The sequence below is a fragment of the Cucumis melo genome, chromosome 4 (genome assembly GCF_025177605.1).
Source record: "Cucumis melo cultivar AY chromosome 4, USDA_Cmelo_AY_1.0, whole genome shotgun sequence".
In the NCBI taxonomy this organism is placed as follows: Eukaryota; Viridiplantae; Streptophyta; class Magnoliopsida; order Cucurbitales; family Cucurbitaceae; genus Cucumis; species Cucumis melo.
Window position 1 is genome coordinate 3,865,282 of NC_066860.1, and position 12,821 is coordinate 3,878,102.

The window sequence follows — 12,821 nt, forward strand, 5'->3', positions numbered from 1 at the left end:
AAACAAAAGAAACACAGTACATGAAGAAGAAGAAGCCACGAGAAAGAGATACGAACACGAAGCTTTCGCCGTGGAAGAAGGCCCTAAAGAACGAAAACGATGAATAAAATGAATTAACGAATCAATATGCTGTGTACTATTTAAAGGAGATTCGGCACGTCATTTTAGGGTTTCATCTCCGTTGACCATTGACGATTTTACCCTTACTTGTTGGGCCAGAAATTTTTTCCAGGCCCATTGATATGTTGCGTTTGTACAAGGCCCAAAGTTAAATGAAGCCCATTTGGCGGTTGGACTATACCGAAATCGCAGTTTAGAATTGCGGTTCAGTAAAGTCGTGGATAAAGGCAGCGTTTTCTAGTTTGTCGAGGTGTTCTTTGATCGAAAATCGAGGTGTTCTTTGATCGAAAATCGAGGTGTCTCTGCAGCAAAGAAGGTAGTGGTGTGAATTTCTTGAGACGAATCAGGAGTTCATTGTTGTTTCAGTTGAACTTGACGGTGGTTCTCCAGATCGATTCACGGCGATAAACCTTATAGCTCCATTGTTCAGCTGCTACGGCCATGTCCGCTGACACTGTTCCTCCTCTCATTGCTGCCCATATTAATTACCTGCTCAACCACTTTCCCCTCCCTGTTAAGGTAACATTTCGAATTCCTATCTCTTCCTCGAGAATTTAGCGATAACAAAGTTCATTTCGGTTTCTAGATTTTTTAGCTTTTGAAATTCATGGTAACTGTTTATAGTGATTTGGAATTAGATCAGTTCACTGAATTCATCGGAAATGGATGGTATTGGAAGTTTTTTCTTTCTTTATTTTTTGTGCTTTTCTCCACCAAGAGGATAGTAGTTAATGTCATTTTCATATGGCAATTGAAAGCGAACGGATTATTGTGTTGAACGGATCACTTATTCTTACTTTTTCGGTATTCAGATTGAGCACATGTGGTCTGGCAGTAGACACTACCCTGGAATTATGGATAGGTTCACCTTAGTCATGCCTTACTGCCTTGAATTCGTCAAATGTAAGACCTGTTTTCCGTTGTTATCATGCTGTGCTTTCAATTCTTTTTCCGTTCCCTGTACCGAATGGTTGATAGATTTACCATAGCTAGCTGTTTGGTTGCTGCTACATGTTCTAGGGGACATCATGTACAATGCTGAATCACCGTTTTCTGCTCCTGATATTATGTTTGGACCAGAAGATGAAAATTTCCATCCATTCAGTAGCAAGGTTGATGAAGGAGAAGGAGATCATAATTCATTACAGAACAGTTTACGTGACTGGAACAGCAAAGATCCATCTCGGCTCACTAGCCTCCTTCAAGAACTGAGGTTTTTCAAGGCTTTCCTTTGATAATGCTTTCTTTTCTAATGCCTTTAGTATAACTCAACTTGAAATTAAGGGCAAATTTACTTTCTTCAAGGGATCGATATGTGTCATACCAAAGGAAACGTGTTGAAGGTGTTGATGATGAAAGATTGAAGTTTGAACTTTGTACTATGTTATCAAGGGAGGTAATGTTCTTCATTATAACATTTGATAGACTGCTAACTATGTATTGGGGATCAATCACATGAGTTTATGAATTTGAGGGGCGATGTTTTGGGCTCAGTTTCTTGATAATATGTTCTTGCTGGTTGTCTATCAAGACGTGTAAAACTATATATTTTCATCCTTGGAAATTAGAACTTGAATGAGACAATTGTTGCTGGATCTTCCACACATGAAAAATAATAGTAAGGTTAACCATCTTCACTATGTTTTTTTTCGTTTATAACTATGTATATGTGTGGTTAGCCAGGCTGCCCTTTATACAGTTATCTGTTGTCGTGCCTTAAGAATTTTTTGATTTTCAATGGTTAACTAAAACCAAAAGTAATTCATTATACCTTTCTGCAGGGAATTGAAATGCATTTGAGTTCAGGTGTTGAGAAGGTAATAGTTTAAAGTATATGGATATACTTTCCTTGAATATTGGTAAAATAGTTGAATACTAAGGACTCTACTCTTTCTCTTTATTCTCATACATGTGGCTTCTATGCCTTTGAACTTTAGCATAGCCAGAGGAGGTCAAATTTGCAGTGCCGCTGGTAGACATTAATATTAATAAGATGATACCCGGATGCCCGTGGAGGCATCCACAGAAGATATTCTTGCAGGTTGCCTTTTACTTTTCTGTCTTCGAACTTCTGGTCTTCCCTCTCCTTTATTTTTCCCATTCTCATATCATGTTTTCATAGGTTTTATATCCGGTGGTGAGAAAATATGCAACTACTCCTTCTGCGCCACGTCTGAAGTTGGTTTCTACCTCTGAGCTGAAGGCTCTGTTATCCATCGAGGACATCAAACTTCCTTCCTGGATAGATGGAATGTATTACTCTCTCTCTCTCTCTCATATGTCCTTTCTATTTCTGTGGCTCTCAGTGTTGGATGCTAAAAGTGATTTCATTTTTTTAACTGGCTTCAAGGTGCATGGCTGAATATCTTCCCCATCTAGAAGAGAGTCTTGAGAAACAGGTTGGTTACATTTTTTTTGTCCGATGGCTATTTTGGGTTGGTTAACTATGATTTTAATTTTGGAAGTTGCCTAAAGTAAAACATTTGTACTTTTATCATTCTGATGAAGGTTCTGGAGGCTGTTTCTTTGATTGATGTTAGGAGAGGCTTTATAGAGGCATTGGACAATTTCTTTGGAAGGCCTTTAGAAGCTGACCCGGTAGGATTCTTACAAATTTTTTGTCCATCTTATTGATCTTTTTAAAGTCATTACTTAAATCTTAGCTTAAGTGTGAATGGGTGGGGAGAGGGGTAGTAAACTGATGCCATAAATTTCTTTGTTTTCTAGGTGTTTTGTCGAACAGCTACAGTTATCACTGCGTCTGGGGTGTTCACATTCCTGGTATTAAGTGACTTTCTCTATCCTTAATATGGCATTCCATCACTATCACAAATCATGTTATATGGAATTTTTCCAATTATTTACTATGAAAAAGATTGATTGGTTAACTCTGGTGAGTGCTTTTGATAGGTTTCTTTAACACTCCACCATTATTTCTCCTTCTTGAATTCTTATCAAAATCTTCCCTATTTGGAATTTATACCTCGGTCTGTAGAGAATCCGATGTAATAATATTAACTTTGGAGATGATCACCACCTTGCATCTGGTTCGTACAATCTCCAGATCCATTGATGCCAAAGATAGCCATCAGGCCTCAATTTTTCCTTTTCTAAAGAGTTCATTCTTTCTTATCCAAAAAGCAAAGGAAAAAAAACAGAGATTTCTGAAACCAAATATCCCTCCACAACAAAAACAATACAGTGGTTTAGAGTTTTATAGAGCATCTAAAGAGAGGCATTGAAGAGAGCAACACTCGCTCTAAACTTCCCCTCTTGAGACCTTTCTACATTCTTGAAGGTTCAATTGTTTGCAGTTTGCTATCTCTCACTAATCTGATGATGCCATTAATAATGAACACTGTCTGCAGTCTGCTAGAGAAGCTTTCAAGTTCTGACATATCCATCCCAACATCCTGTACTTGGGTTATTCACTAATCACTGAGATTTCTCCCTAAATCTTCCCCACAAAGTGGCATCTTCATGAATCATTATTTAATTCTTCCAATGCCCTTCTGTGTAAGATACACTACCTAGACCCTGAACCATAGGTGAACCTCTGACAAGTCCATGACGTCAAATTTGATTATGTTGACTGAAGACTCCAATTTTATTTTATTTTATTTTATTTTATTTTTTTATTTTTTTTTTTTTTTGAGATGAAGAAATGGGTTCTCTCGTTGAATTGGGTGATAGCCAAGACATTTTACATCTATTTATCCTCTCAAATGGTTTCTCTTTTCTGTCAAGTTTCTTCACGACATTTTCTTGACATGATTTCACACAAATCTTTCCTTTGTTATCACACGTGCACAATAGTTTACAGGAAACAGAACATATGCTGGACGCAAATCTCTTGTTGGCGAATGGTTTATCACACACGCACAAATGCACAAAGCATTCTCAATTAGTGGTAAATGCCATTTGTTCCGTAAAAATCCTTTAGGGTTTAACTTTGACTAAGGTAGTGTATCCGATAAGATAGGTGAAGAAATGCTGTTCGTGTTCTTTGATCAACGTGGTTGAATGTGGACTTGGTAGAACGTGTTAGCTAGCAATTATCACCAATTTCTTTTAAATCTTTTGCAGTCTTTTAAATGATGTATATATGGAAAGGTTTCTTTTCTGCATTTTCCTTTCCTTATGTTTGTGGGAATTTCTTGTTAATGGTAGGTCCACATCCTCATTTCAACCCAATTTCCAAAGAAACAGCCTTCTCTGGTGCTGCAAAGTTCTCAGGTAATGTAATTTTGCCTTGAATCTTGAAAACTCGTGTATATCGGCTTTTGTTTGTTGTTAGATATGACTAATGCCATAAACATGCTTGTACATTTCTCTCCTTTGGTCGTCCAAACTCCACTTCATAGTTTTGGCGGAATTCACACAAACTTTGTTCTCATTTACATTTTTCTCAACATCTCTGTACATTATGATTAAATATCATAAATATTCTATTTTACAAAGAATCTTTGGTAAACTAAATTTTATAAGGTTGCGTCTAGAGATCAAATTACATGATAGGTGCTGCAATATGTGCAACTTTAGTTTCCAAGGATTTTTCTGTTCGTTCTGAGTACGAATGTTGTTGTTGAGATTGTCTCTTGCTTATTAATATTTGATGGGCCAACTTGTTTATTATAAATATCCACTCTTTCTATATTATTTAGCATTTCAACTCTCAAGGTGCACCCATCAAGTCGCAGCTTATTACCGACTATCCTTGGAGTCCTAGATGGGAGCCATTGCAAATGGCTGAGCGGATTTTGTAAGTCATCTTTCCCTCTCTCCCTCTCGTTTTTTTCGTTTGCATATACATTCACGAATCAATCACGGATTCAATTCAACATTAACAGCGAGTTTCTTGCTGACGAGGCTTTGAGTTTCAAGAGGTACTGCAATGAGGCTCAACTTCAATGATGATGGTTCTATGAAAACTCTGGTCAACGTGAGTCAATATTCCCACCATACGTCAGTACAGTTTATGTATAGTAGCTGTTTGAGTAGAGTAGTGGTGTTCCTAATTTTTGGTTTTTAGATTGATTTTGCCATCCCCTTGGGGGTTTGTCTGCCTAGTGCTTCCTTGATAAAGATTACGTTGTATTTGGATCGAGAACTGATGTGAGTTTTCAATTTTAAGGATCATTGTATTTGGTAAAGGATTCGATTCCAGAAACATTGGACGATCCTCAACGGGACTGGGCATGGGCATTGATCTTGAACGACCGTGATTTGGCATTTTGTTTTAGTCATATTTCATAGAGCCCAGTAACAAATGATCAAATTGTTGAACAGAGGAAAATGACCTCTCCAATTCATTGCTGCTTGATTGAGACTGAGTTTTGATTAGGTCATGTTTGTTTACCAGAACCAAATGATCCCCTAGCTTTTTCATTTACTTTTGAACTACTGGTATAGTTTCTTTTTTTATATCCTGCTCCCTTCGACTATCCCGCTATTTGGGTCTTAAAGAAAATTCAGGATGAAAAACCCAAAGTAGATAATCCGTGATGACAATCAAAGTAAACTTCTTTGGGTAAAAAGATTACACTAATGGAGTTTTTAATCCAAAGAAGTTTCCAAGCGCCTCAAGGAAGCTCCTCCTAACATGTGCTTTGCTTGGCAATCACCTTTTCTTTTCTAAAATCTTATTCCATCGTTTCTCTTTTTTTACCTTTTTACCTTTTATTCTTATTCCACTTTTTAACATCAATTATTAAAATATAAATATATTGAATATTATAGAAATTATAGTATGCACGTAGTATTTGCCTCTATGTTGTAACCATTTATTTCTTTGTACTTATTAGTAAAATAGTGATCTCGTAAATTTATAGCAAAACCTTGATGTTTTATCTTCTAAATAAAATGATATTTTATCATAAATAAATTAAATTTCAGTATATTAATATTGCTAACAATTTTTCAAATCTTTCCAAACTTCACAACTAATGAGATTGCTAACAATTTTTCAAATCTTTCCAAAAGTTCAACTAATTTTTTATCTCATAAAATTTGAAAACCGAGATTTATGCCCAATTTTTCAAATTTGAATCTTGACTCATTTTCTCTGAGTTGTACAATTTTCAGAATCTTTTATTCTAATTCTTTACAAGATTACAATATAAATTCTATTTATAATTTTATATAAAAAAATGATTTTGATGATTATAATAAAAATCTTGAGTAGAAGATTTAGTTGATTTGGAAAATTTAAAACTACGTTTCAATTTTGATCGGAATGAAAAACTCATAATAACTTTTTTTTTTCAAATTTTCGATAGTCCCAAGGTGAATAATGAACGATTTTAAAAGAGAGGTGCGATTTTTTTTTAAAAGACAAGACTATTACCCATGAAAGCTGTTTCTTTCTAACCATTACCCATGAAAGAGGGTCGATTTCTAGTAACATCTTTGTATATTCCATACCCATTAATAATCGTTTAACCTTTTGATACATTCAGACTCAAAACTACACTCCTTCCTCTTTCTTTCTGACAATTGTATTTGCTAATATACATTTAGAATCTATTCAATATTATGTTTCAGATAAGAAAAAGAAATTGCACATTATGATTTTCTCAGGCAAAATAATCAAATAATATGGATTTTGAACATAATATTTAGTATTATCAATATTGTTATCGATTGGTTCTAAAGTCAATTTAAACTAATTTTAAACTCACCCAAATGCATCACTATTTGTGGCAGATCAATTGGCTTACTTTCAACGGCAACGCTCCACCCCTGCTTTACACAACGGTATCGCATCTTTCTTAAATTTCCCTCCATACGATCTATGCATAGCAAAAAGCCAATACAAATTCATGGAATTAATTGGGTTTGAATAACAAAACAGATCTCCACAACTATGATCTACGAGGAAATGATCGAAAAATAATTTCGCATGGAAAGAATAAAAAAGAACATGCATAGTACGATCAAAGTTCGCGATTCACAAAAACTATGATCAGGTAAAGGAAAAAGAAAAAAGATGAGGGTACGAAATCAATGATGAGAGAAGGAGGAATCAAAAAGAAAGAAAGAAAAAGGGAAAGAGGCAATTAAAAGCTTTGGAACATCAGAGTCATGGAAGTACGAGAATGAGCATTGCTTGCAGAATTAAAACAAAAAACAAATTGAATTAATTAATCGCAAGCTTCTCTTTCGATGATTAATCCATCATCTGTTCGCCGCTTTTTTGCCCACTTGCAGTTTAATAGTAATAATACAAAAAACACAGAAAGAAGAAAATGGAGTAATTAGCTGATCCTTTCGAGAAGCCGTAAACTCATTATATAAGAGTGAAAAGAAGGTTCTAGGTTTTCACGCCATGGACCGGCCCAGTGAAAGCCCAAGCCCAAGCCCAACTCAAAAATCCAACCATTTTTGTGAAAATGATATTGTCCATTTCAGCATTCATACTCTACATTCTCAGTGAATCTCATACTCATTATTTCTTGCAATCAGCTCCACTACTATTCAATCCTTTCTCTATCCTTTCTCTCCTTTTGTTATTTTCATGGTGATTAATCTCAATGTTAAGCAAGGACTCGAATATCAATGTTGATATTGAGATTCAAGTATTCTAAAAGTCACAAAATTTATGAAATATATTTGAATTAATTATTAGGTTGTTTATATTAGACTAAATGGATGATATATTATCTTTTATGAGGATGTTGGATAAGATGTAATGGCAAATCTGGAATATTTAAAAAATGTCCAACCTTATATTCTTTGTTACACGGGCCGTAAATAGTTTAGAGTTACATTTATGTAAGTTTCCCTATAATTTTTGTATAAAATAAAGATAATTATATGAAGGTCTCTTAAAAAATATAACAAAAATATCATGATCGGTTAGATTTAGACATTGTTTGGTACTCATTTAGATTTGGCTACAATTTTTTTTTTCAATATTTGGTACACAATCGTTTATATTTACCTAAACGATTTTTAAAATTTGTTTGTTAAATTTGTCTACACGAGTTTTTTTTTACACGATCGTTTGGCTTTTTTCAAGATTCGTTATACACCATCCTTTAGATTTTGCTATTTTTTCTACACGATCATTTAGATTTAACCAAATCTAAACAATGTAAAAAAAGAAGAAGAAAATAAGAAAGACATGGAAAGAAATCGCAACGAAAAAAAGAGGAAAGACAACGAAAGAAATTGCAACGAGGAGAAAAAAATGAAATGACAAATCTAAAATATTTTAAAAGTGGCTATCTTCGTGGACTTTGCCATAAATAATTTTGTGTTTTGTTACATTTATGAAAATTTTCCTAATTATATGTTTAAATATAATTATAATTGTTAAGATATTACGGGTTAAAAGTGGAGAGTTGATCTTGATTGGTGGGGAGAAATAAAGAAAATTTAATGAAGAGAAAGGAGATGGAATATATATATATAACATAACATAAAAAATGGATAATAATAATAAAATGATATTATTATTGTTATTGTTTATAAATGGTTAAGGCTTATGGGAATCTGTGAATTTAAAAAAAAAGGATAAAGAAGAAATTTGAGAAACTACTCATCTTCTTCAAGTTATTCTAGTTGCCGCCCGCAACCTTCGACGACGTCCAACCGATCTCTTCTGTTTATGCCGTCATTGCCTTCTCAATCGCTACTTACCGCCTAGTGTACTTTGCATGAATAGTGTCCCTTGAGATCACGAGGCTAGTGTACTCTACATTGGGATCCCCACCTTTCTTATAGGATCACAAGAATGATATGTTCACCTAGCAAAATCAATAATGGGTTTCCAAATACATTTAAAGGCAAGTTGGCGAGCAACAAAAAGGACCTGTAGCTCTCCCATTTGGAGACTCTATGTTCTTCCTTCCATTATTTTCATCTAGATACTTTAGAAAAAAATTTGATGAACACTCTACTTTATATTTTCTTTAAAACTAGATAAGATTCGAATTAGTTTTTCTTAGTAGTTTCTTTTACATAATCATGATCTTTGTTTTGTTTTAAATTTTAAAAATATTAAAATAATGACCTTAGCTTACATTTGAAAAATTGGGTTGTTACAATTTCAACCTAATAAAAATCTTCTATTTCTAATTGCTCGACTAGCAAGTGAGGTCTAGTAGGCACAAGAAAGTAAATAGTTATGAAGTTATATGTACACACATACATTGGGGGAGAAAAATGACCAGATGAGTGTCAATATCATTAAAACGTTGATGCAATGTTTTGGAACTAATCAGAAATTAAAAATAAGCTTCTGAATAGAAGGGATTGTCCATTTACACTTGAATTAGGCTGCTCTTGCCTTCTTTTTTATACTTTGACTGATAAAAAAGTCGTCGTCTGAATCATCTTCAGAACTGTCATCTTTGGACTTGCGCTTCTTCGACGATTTCATAACGACTTTAGAGTCCACTTTCGTCGTTCTATTTGAAGAGAGCGGAGAAGATTGGACAGTTTTCTTGACAACGGCGGTCTTGGTAACGCTCTTTACAGCACTCACAGTCTTCATTGGGGAACTCAGTTTTTGCAATGGTGCCTTTTTCTGCTTCTTTTCAAAAACTTCCTTTGCTTCTTCTTTGGATAACAAACCAGACTCCATCATCCTGTAAACTCATCCATCCACATAAGACCACAGTGATAAGCATTAATGAACAAACTGAATTTATGGATCAGACAAACTGTAATCTCATGTACAACCATTACAAACTGAATCCCATTTCATTACCATTTTGTTTGAAGAAGAAAAACAGATTCAATATGATCAGACACTGCAAAGTATTTGTTTAGACTTTAGTGTATTGAAAGCTTAGGATTGACAATATCTGCAGAGACTCACTAAAGATGTAACAGATGAGATAGTGAGTCAATAGGGTAATTTCCCCTTTTTAGTTCTTAGTTCATGCAGAATACCAAAAGAAAACTTCCAAGGTGGAAGATAAGAGTAAACTGCTCATTATGTTGTGTCGAGCTGAGGCCAACATTGGCAACTACAGAAAATATAAAGATACAACTCCTCAGTTTTAGTTAACAAATGTGTACATTTCAGGATCTTCATCCATTCTTCCTTTTTATCTATATAATTAAAATTTAAAGCTATATGACAAAAACAACACTTCACACGTAAAACAGAAGTTGATGGGATAAGAAAAAACTCAATGTGTTGTGTCGTGTGCAACTCCCCGTGTTTGATATATGAGATGGTTATGTACATAGTATAGATCATCCAAATTTGGCACTGCTAGTTTCTGGTTGATAAAGACAATGTGCATTAATTAAATCAATGTCTACTTTGCAGTATACAGAATGCTAAAAAATTTATGTTGGGTAACAGAAACCATCCGACCATCCAAATAAATATGAGTTGCTCCATTGTAACTAGGTACTAGGTATGAAGTAACATGAAGACAACTAATTATGCATCTTTCATGATGTAGCCATCAAATTAGTTCCATCCATGAAAACTTGGAAACATATACATGACGGGATAAACTCTATTGGGAAGTAAGAAACTCATCAGTACAAATAGTCTACTAGAGTGTTCTTAGAAACCTTAGCCCATAAACAAACATCTTTGTTCTTATAACTCAATAAGCAATCCATAATTTCAATCAAAACAGAACATTATCGAGGAATCAAAACTACTCTTGCCAACTTACTAATGCAACCCAACACAATCACATAGTTGATTATATCATAGAAAAAACAATTAGAGGCAATTTTCTTACCAAAACTGTGCCATTTCACTGTGGGGAAGTTGCTTGTGGAGTGATTCATAGAAAATTCTCAGCGGGTCTCTCTGAATAACCAAGAGCACATGAAGAGCATCAGCTAAAGAATTCTCGAACAGAATATTGATGCCACCAAAACTAGAATGGAATATAAACAATGTATAATACCTCTTCTGGAGGATCTCGCTTCTGACCAGGCAAATCATATACCTTCTTTTGCTTTCTCTCTTTTTTCAGGCTCTCCAACTCCTTTGAGCTCTTGCTCTTCTCCTCCTCCTTCACTTTCTTCTTTTTCTTCAATTCCTGTTCCCCCAGCCCATTCGAAACGCATACAAGTTAGTAACTTTCATTGTACATAAAAAGGAAAATATAACAACATGAACCCAAAATTCTGCACTAGACACTTAGAAGAAAAAAAATGGGGGGTTTTTAACAATCGTTCAAATTCCACATGCTAGAGATACACATTGCTAAAAGTCTCCAGAACCATACTAATAAAACTCCCTATTATTGTCTTCTACATCAATATCTCTACTTTCAAACACTCACTAATCCAAACAATAACAGAAGCAAAATGCGAAAGAAAAACTAAATAGAAAGATATATGAACCGTATCACGTTTGGCAGCAGAGCTCTTTTTAGCAGGCTTTTCGTCAAAATCATCATTAACAGAGTTGAAACGCTCTTCTTTCTTAACCTTGGAGCCCTTTGGAGCAGACCCAGAATCTATTTTGGGAGATTTTCCCAACCCATCAACTCCCAGAAGTTCTTCCTTCTTCGGCTTTGAGAGAAGTTTAGAACCCACATTTAAGAGTTTCTTCCTCTTTTCTTGTAAAAGGGCACCGAGGCTCATTCCGTCATCCGAATCGTCTAGCTCCGGTTTGGCTTTCTTCAGCGGCTTTTGATCTTGAGAAGACATTCTAGGAACAGAAACACAAATCAAAGGGTTCGTTAGAAGAAATCTATGGTGGTGAAGTGTTTGAGTGTTGTGGAGTTTAGGAGTTGGAAGGAAGAACAATGGGAATTAGGAAAGGAAAGGAGAGGAGAAAAATGCGTTTTGAAAAAATTTGGGATGAAAACTAAGAAACCCGCCAGAGGCTTTGATTTTTGGGGAATTAGAGTGCCCTACTGCTTCCTATATTGCTTTGTTTTTGTTTCAACCAATTATAAATTTTCTACGTTTTTTTTCTTAAACTTAGTCCCAAAATTATTGCTATTACTTTTTAATTCTTAGGTTATGATAATGGAATTTATATTAATTCTCACATTAATATATTTTGTTTTATATACCCCATCAAATTTTTTCCTCCAATTAATTGGAAGTTTTGTTTGGATCTCCTACCAATCTTATTTTCACAAATTTTATTGTGTATTTTAGAGAGAAGGAGACAAAGATAAACATCACATGAGAATCGAAGCTCATTGATCAAGTATCGAGAAAGCTACATATATTCGATTTCTCCAGCTTTGTTATATGTTCATCTTGTATGGAGAAAACGAAGAAGAAACATGCTTGATTTGTTGGTATTTTGAATGGTGTAAGTAGAGGTCAAGAAGCTCAAAAAACTTATTGTATTCGAAATGTAAATTTGAATAACGATAAATATCAAAATTTTCTATTGTTAATGTTGTATGTAAATTTTTCATACATCTTCTAATGAATGAGTGAAACGTGACACTCGTGATATATTGGTATATTTAGTTATGCATTGCACTCGAAACTTTCTCTTAATAACTATTACTAAAATTTAGATAGTTTGGGTAATATTTTTTTTTTAGAATAACGACCAAACAATTATACAATATAATTTAAAAAGAAAATAAACACACCTCTCCAAAATAGATTTGGGGTTTTCTATGAATTGGAAACACATAGATATTCACTTGACCAAAACTCCAACTTCCCTTTCTTTTTTATTTCTGCAATTTTGAAGAACAAAACAAGCTTTCAAACTATACAATTGAAAAACACAGTTTGAATAA

General features: G+C 34.3%; 2 protein-coding genes across 2 annotated transcripts; one reads left to right on the forward strand and one right to left on the reverse strand.

Moving 5' to 3' along the window:
• The first annotated feature begins 393 nt into the window (after positions 1 to 393).
• Positions 394 to 5,463, forward strand: LOC103503876 (uncharacterized). The gene is made up of 13 exons (XM_008468262.3): positions 394 to 639; positions 933 to 1,023; positions 1,141 to 1,333; positions 1,426 to 1,516; positions 1,902 to 1,937; positions 2,063 to 2,161; positions 2,243 to 2,373; positions 2,471 to 2,519; positions 2,629 to 2,718; positions 2,848 to 2,901; positions 4,291 to 4,356; positions 4,785 to 4,882; positions 4,971 to 5,463. Exons 1-13 carry the CDS (start codon positions 562 to 564, stop codon positions 5,032 to 5,034), a joined length of 1,140 nt encoding a protein of 379 aa, XP_008466484.1. The 5' UTR covers positions 394 to 561; the 3' UTR covers positions 5,035 to 5,463.
• A 3,812-nt stretch (positions 5,464 to 9,275) lies between these two features.
• LOC103503875 (uncharacterized) lies at positions 9,276 to 11,980 on the reverse strand. Its single transcript, XM_008468261.3, has 4 exons — positions 11,449 to 11,980; positions 11,007 to 11,141; positions 10,836 to 10,906; positions 9,276 to 9,713 (listed from the first exon to the last, which is right to left on the reverse strand). Exons 1-4 carry the CDS (start codon positions 11,755 to 11,757, stop codon positions 9,398 to 9,400), a joined length of 831 nt encoding a protein of 276 aa, XP_008466483.1. The 5' UTR covers positions 11,758 to 11,980; the 3' UTR covers positions 9,276 to 9,397.
• Between the last annotated feature and the right edge of the window lie 841 nt (positions 11,981 to 12,821).

What these genes read in the sequence shown, in the direction of transcription:
- LOC103503876 (XM_008468262.3), top strand. Translation starts at nt 562, where the DNA reads ATGTCCGCTGACACTGTTCCTCCTCTCATTGCTGCCCATATTAATTAC. An exon ending in GTACTATGTTATCAAGGGAG is followed by an intron (nt 1,517 to 1,901) that starts GTAATGTTCTTC and finishes ACCTTTCTGCAG; the next exon opens with GGAATTGAAATGCATTTGAG. An exon ending in AAGAGAGTCTTGAGAAACAG is followed by an intron (nt 2,520 to 2,628) that starts GTTGGTTACATT and finishes ATTCTGATGAAG; the next exon opens with GTTCTGGAGGCTGTTTCTTT.
- LOC103503875 (XM_008468261.3), bottom strand. Translation starts at nt 11,757, where the DNA reads ATGTCTTCTCAAGATCAAAAGCCGCTGAAGAAAGCCAAACCGGAGCTA. An exon ending in CTGCTGCCAAACGTGATACG is followed by an intron (nt 11,142 to 11,448) that starts GTTCATATATCT and finishes CTGGGGGAACAG; the next exon opens with GAATTGAAGAAAAAGAAGAA. An exon ending in AGCGAGATCCTCCAGAAGAG is followed by an intron (nt 10,907 to 11,006) that starts GTATTATACATT and finishes TTGGTTATTCAG; the next exon opens with AGAGACCCGCTGAGAATTTT.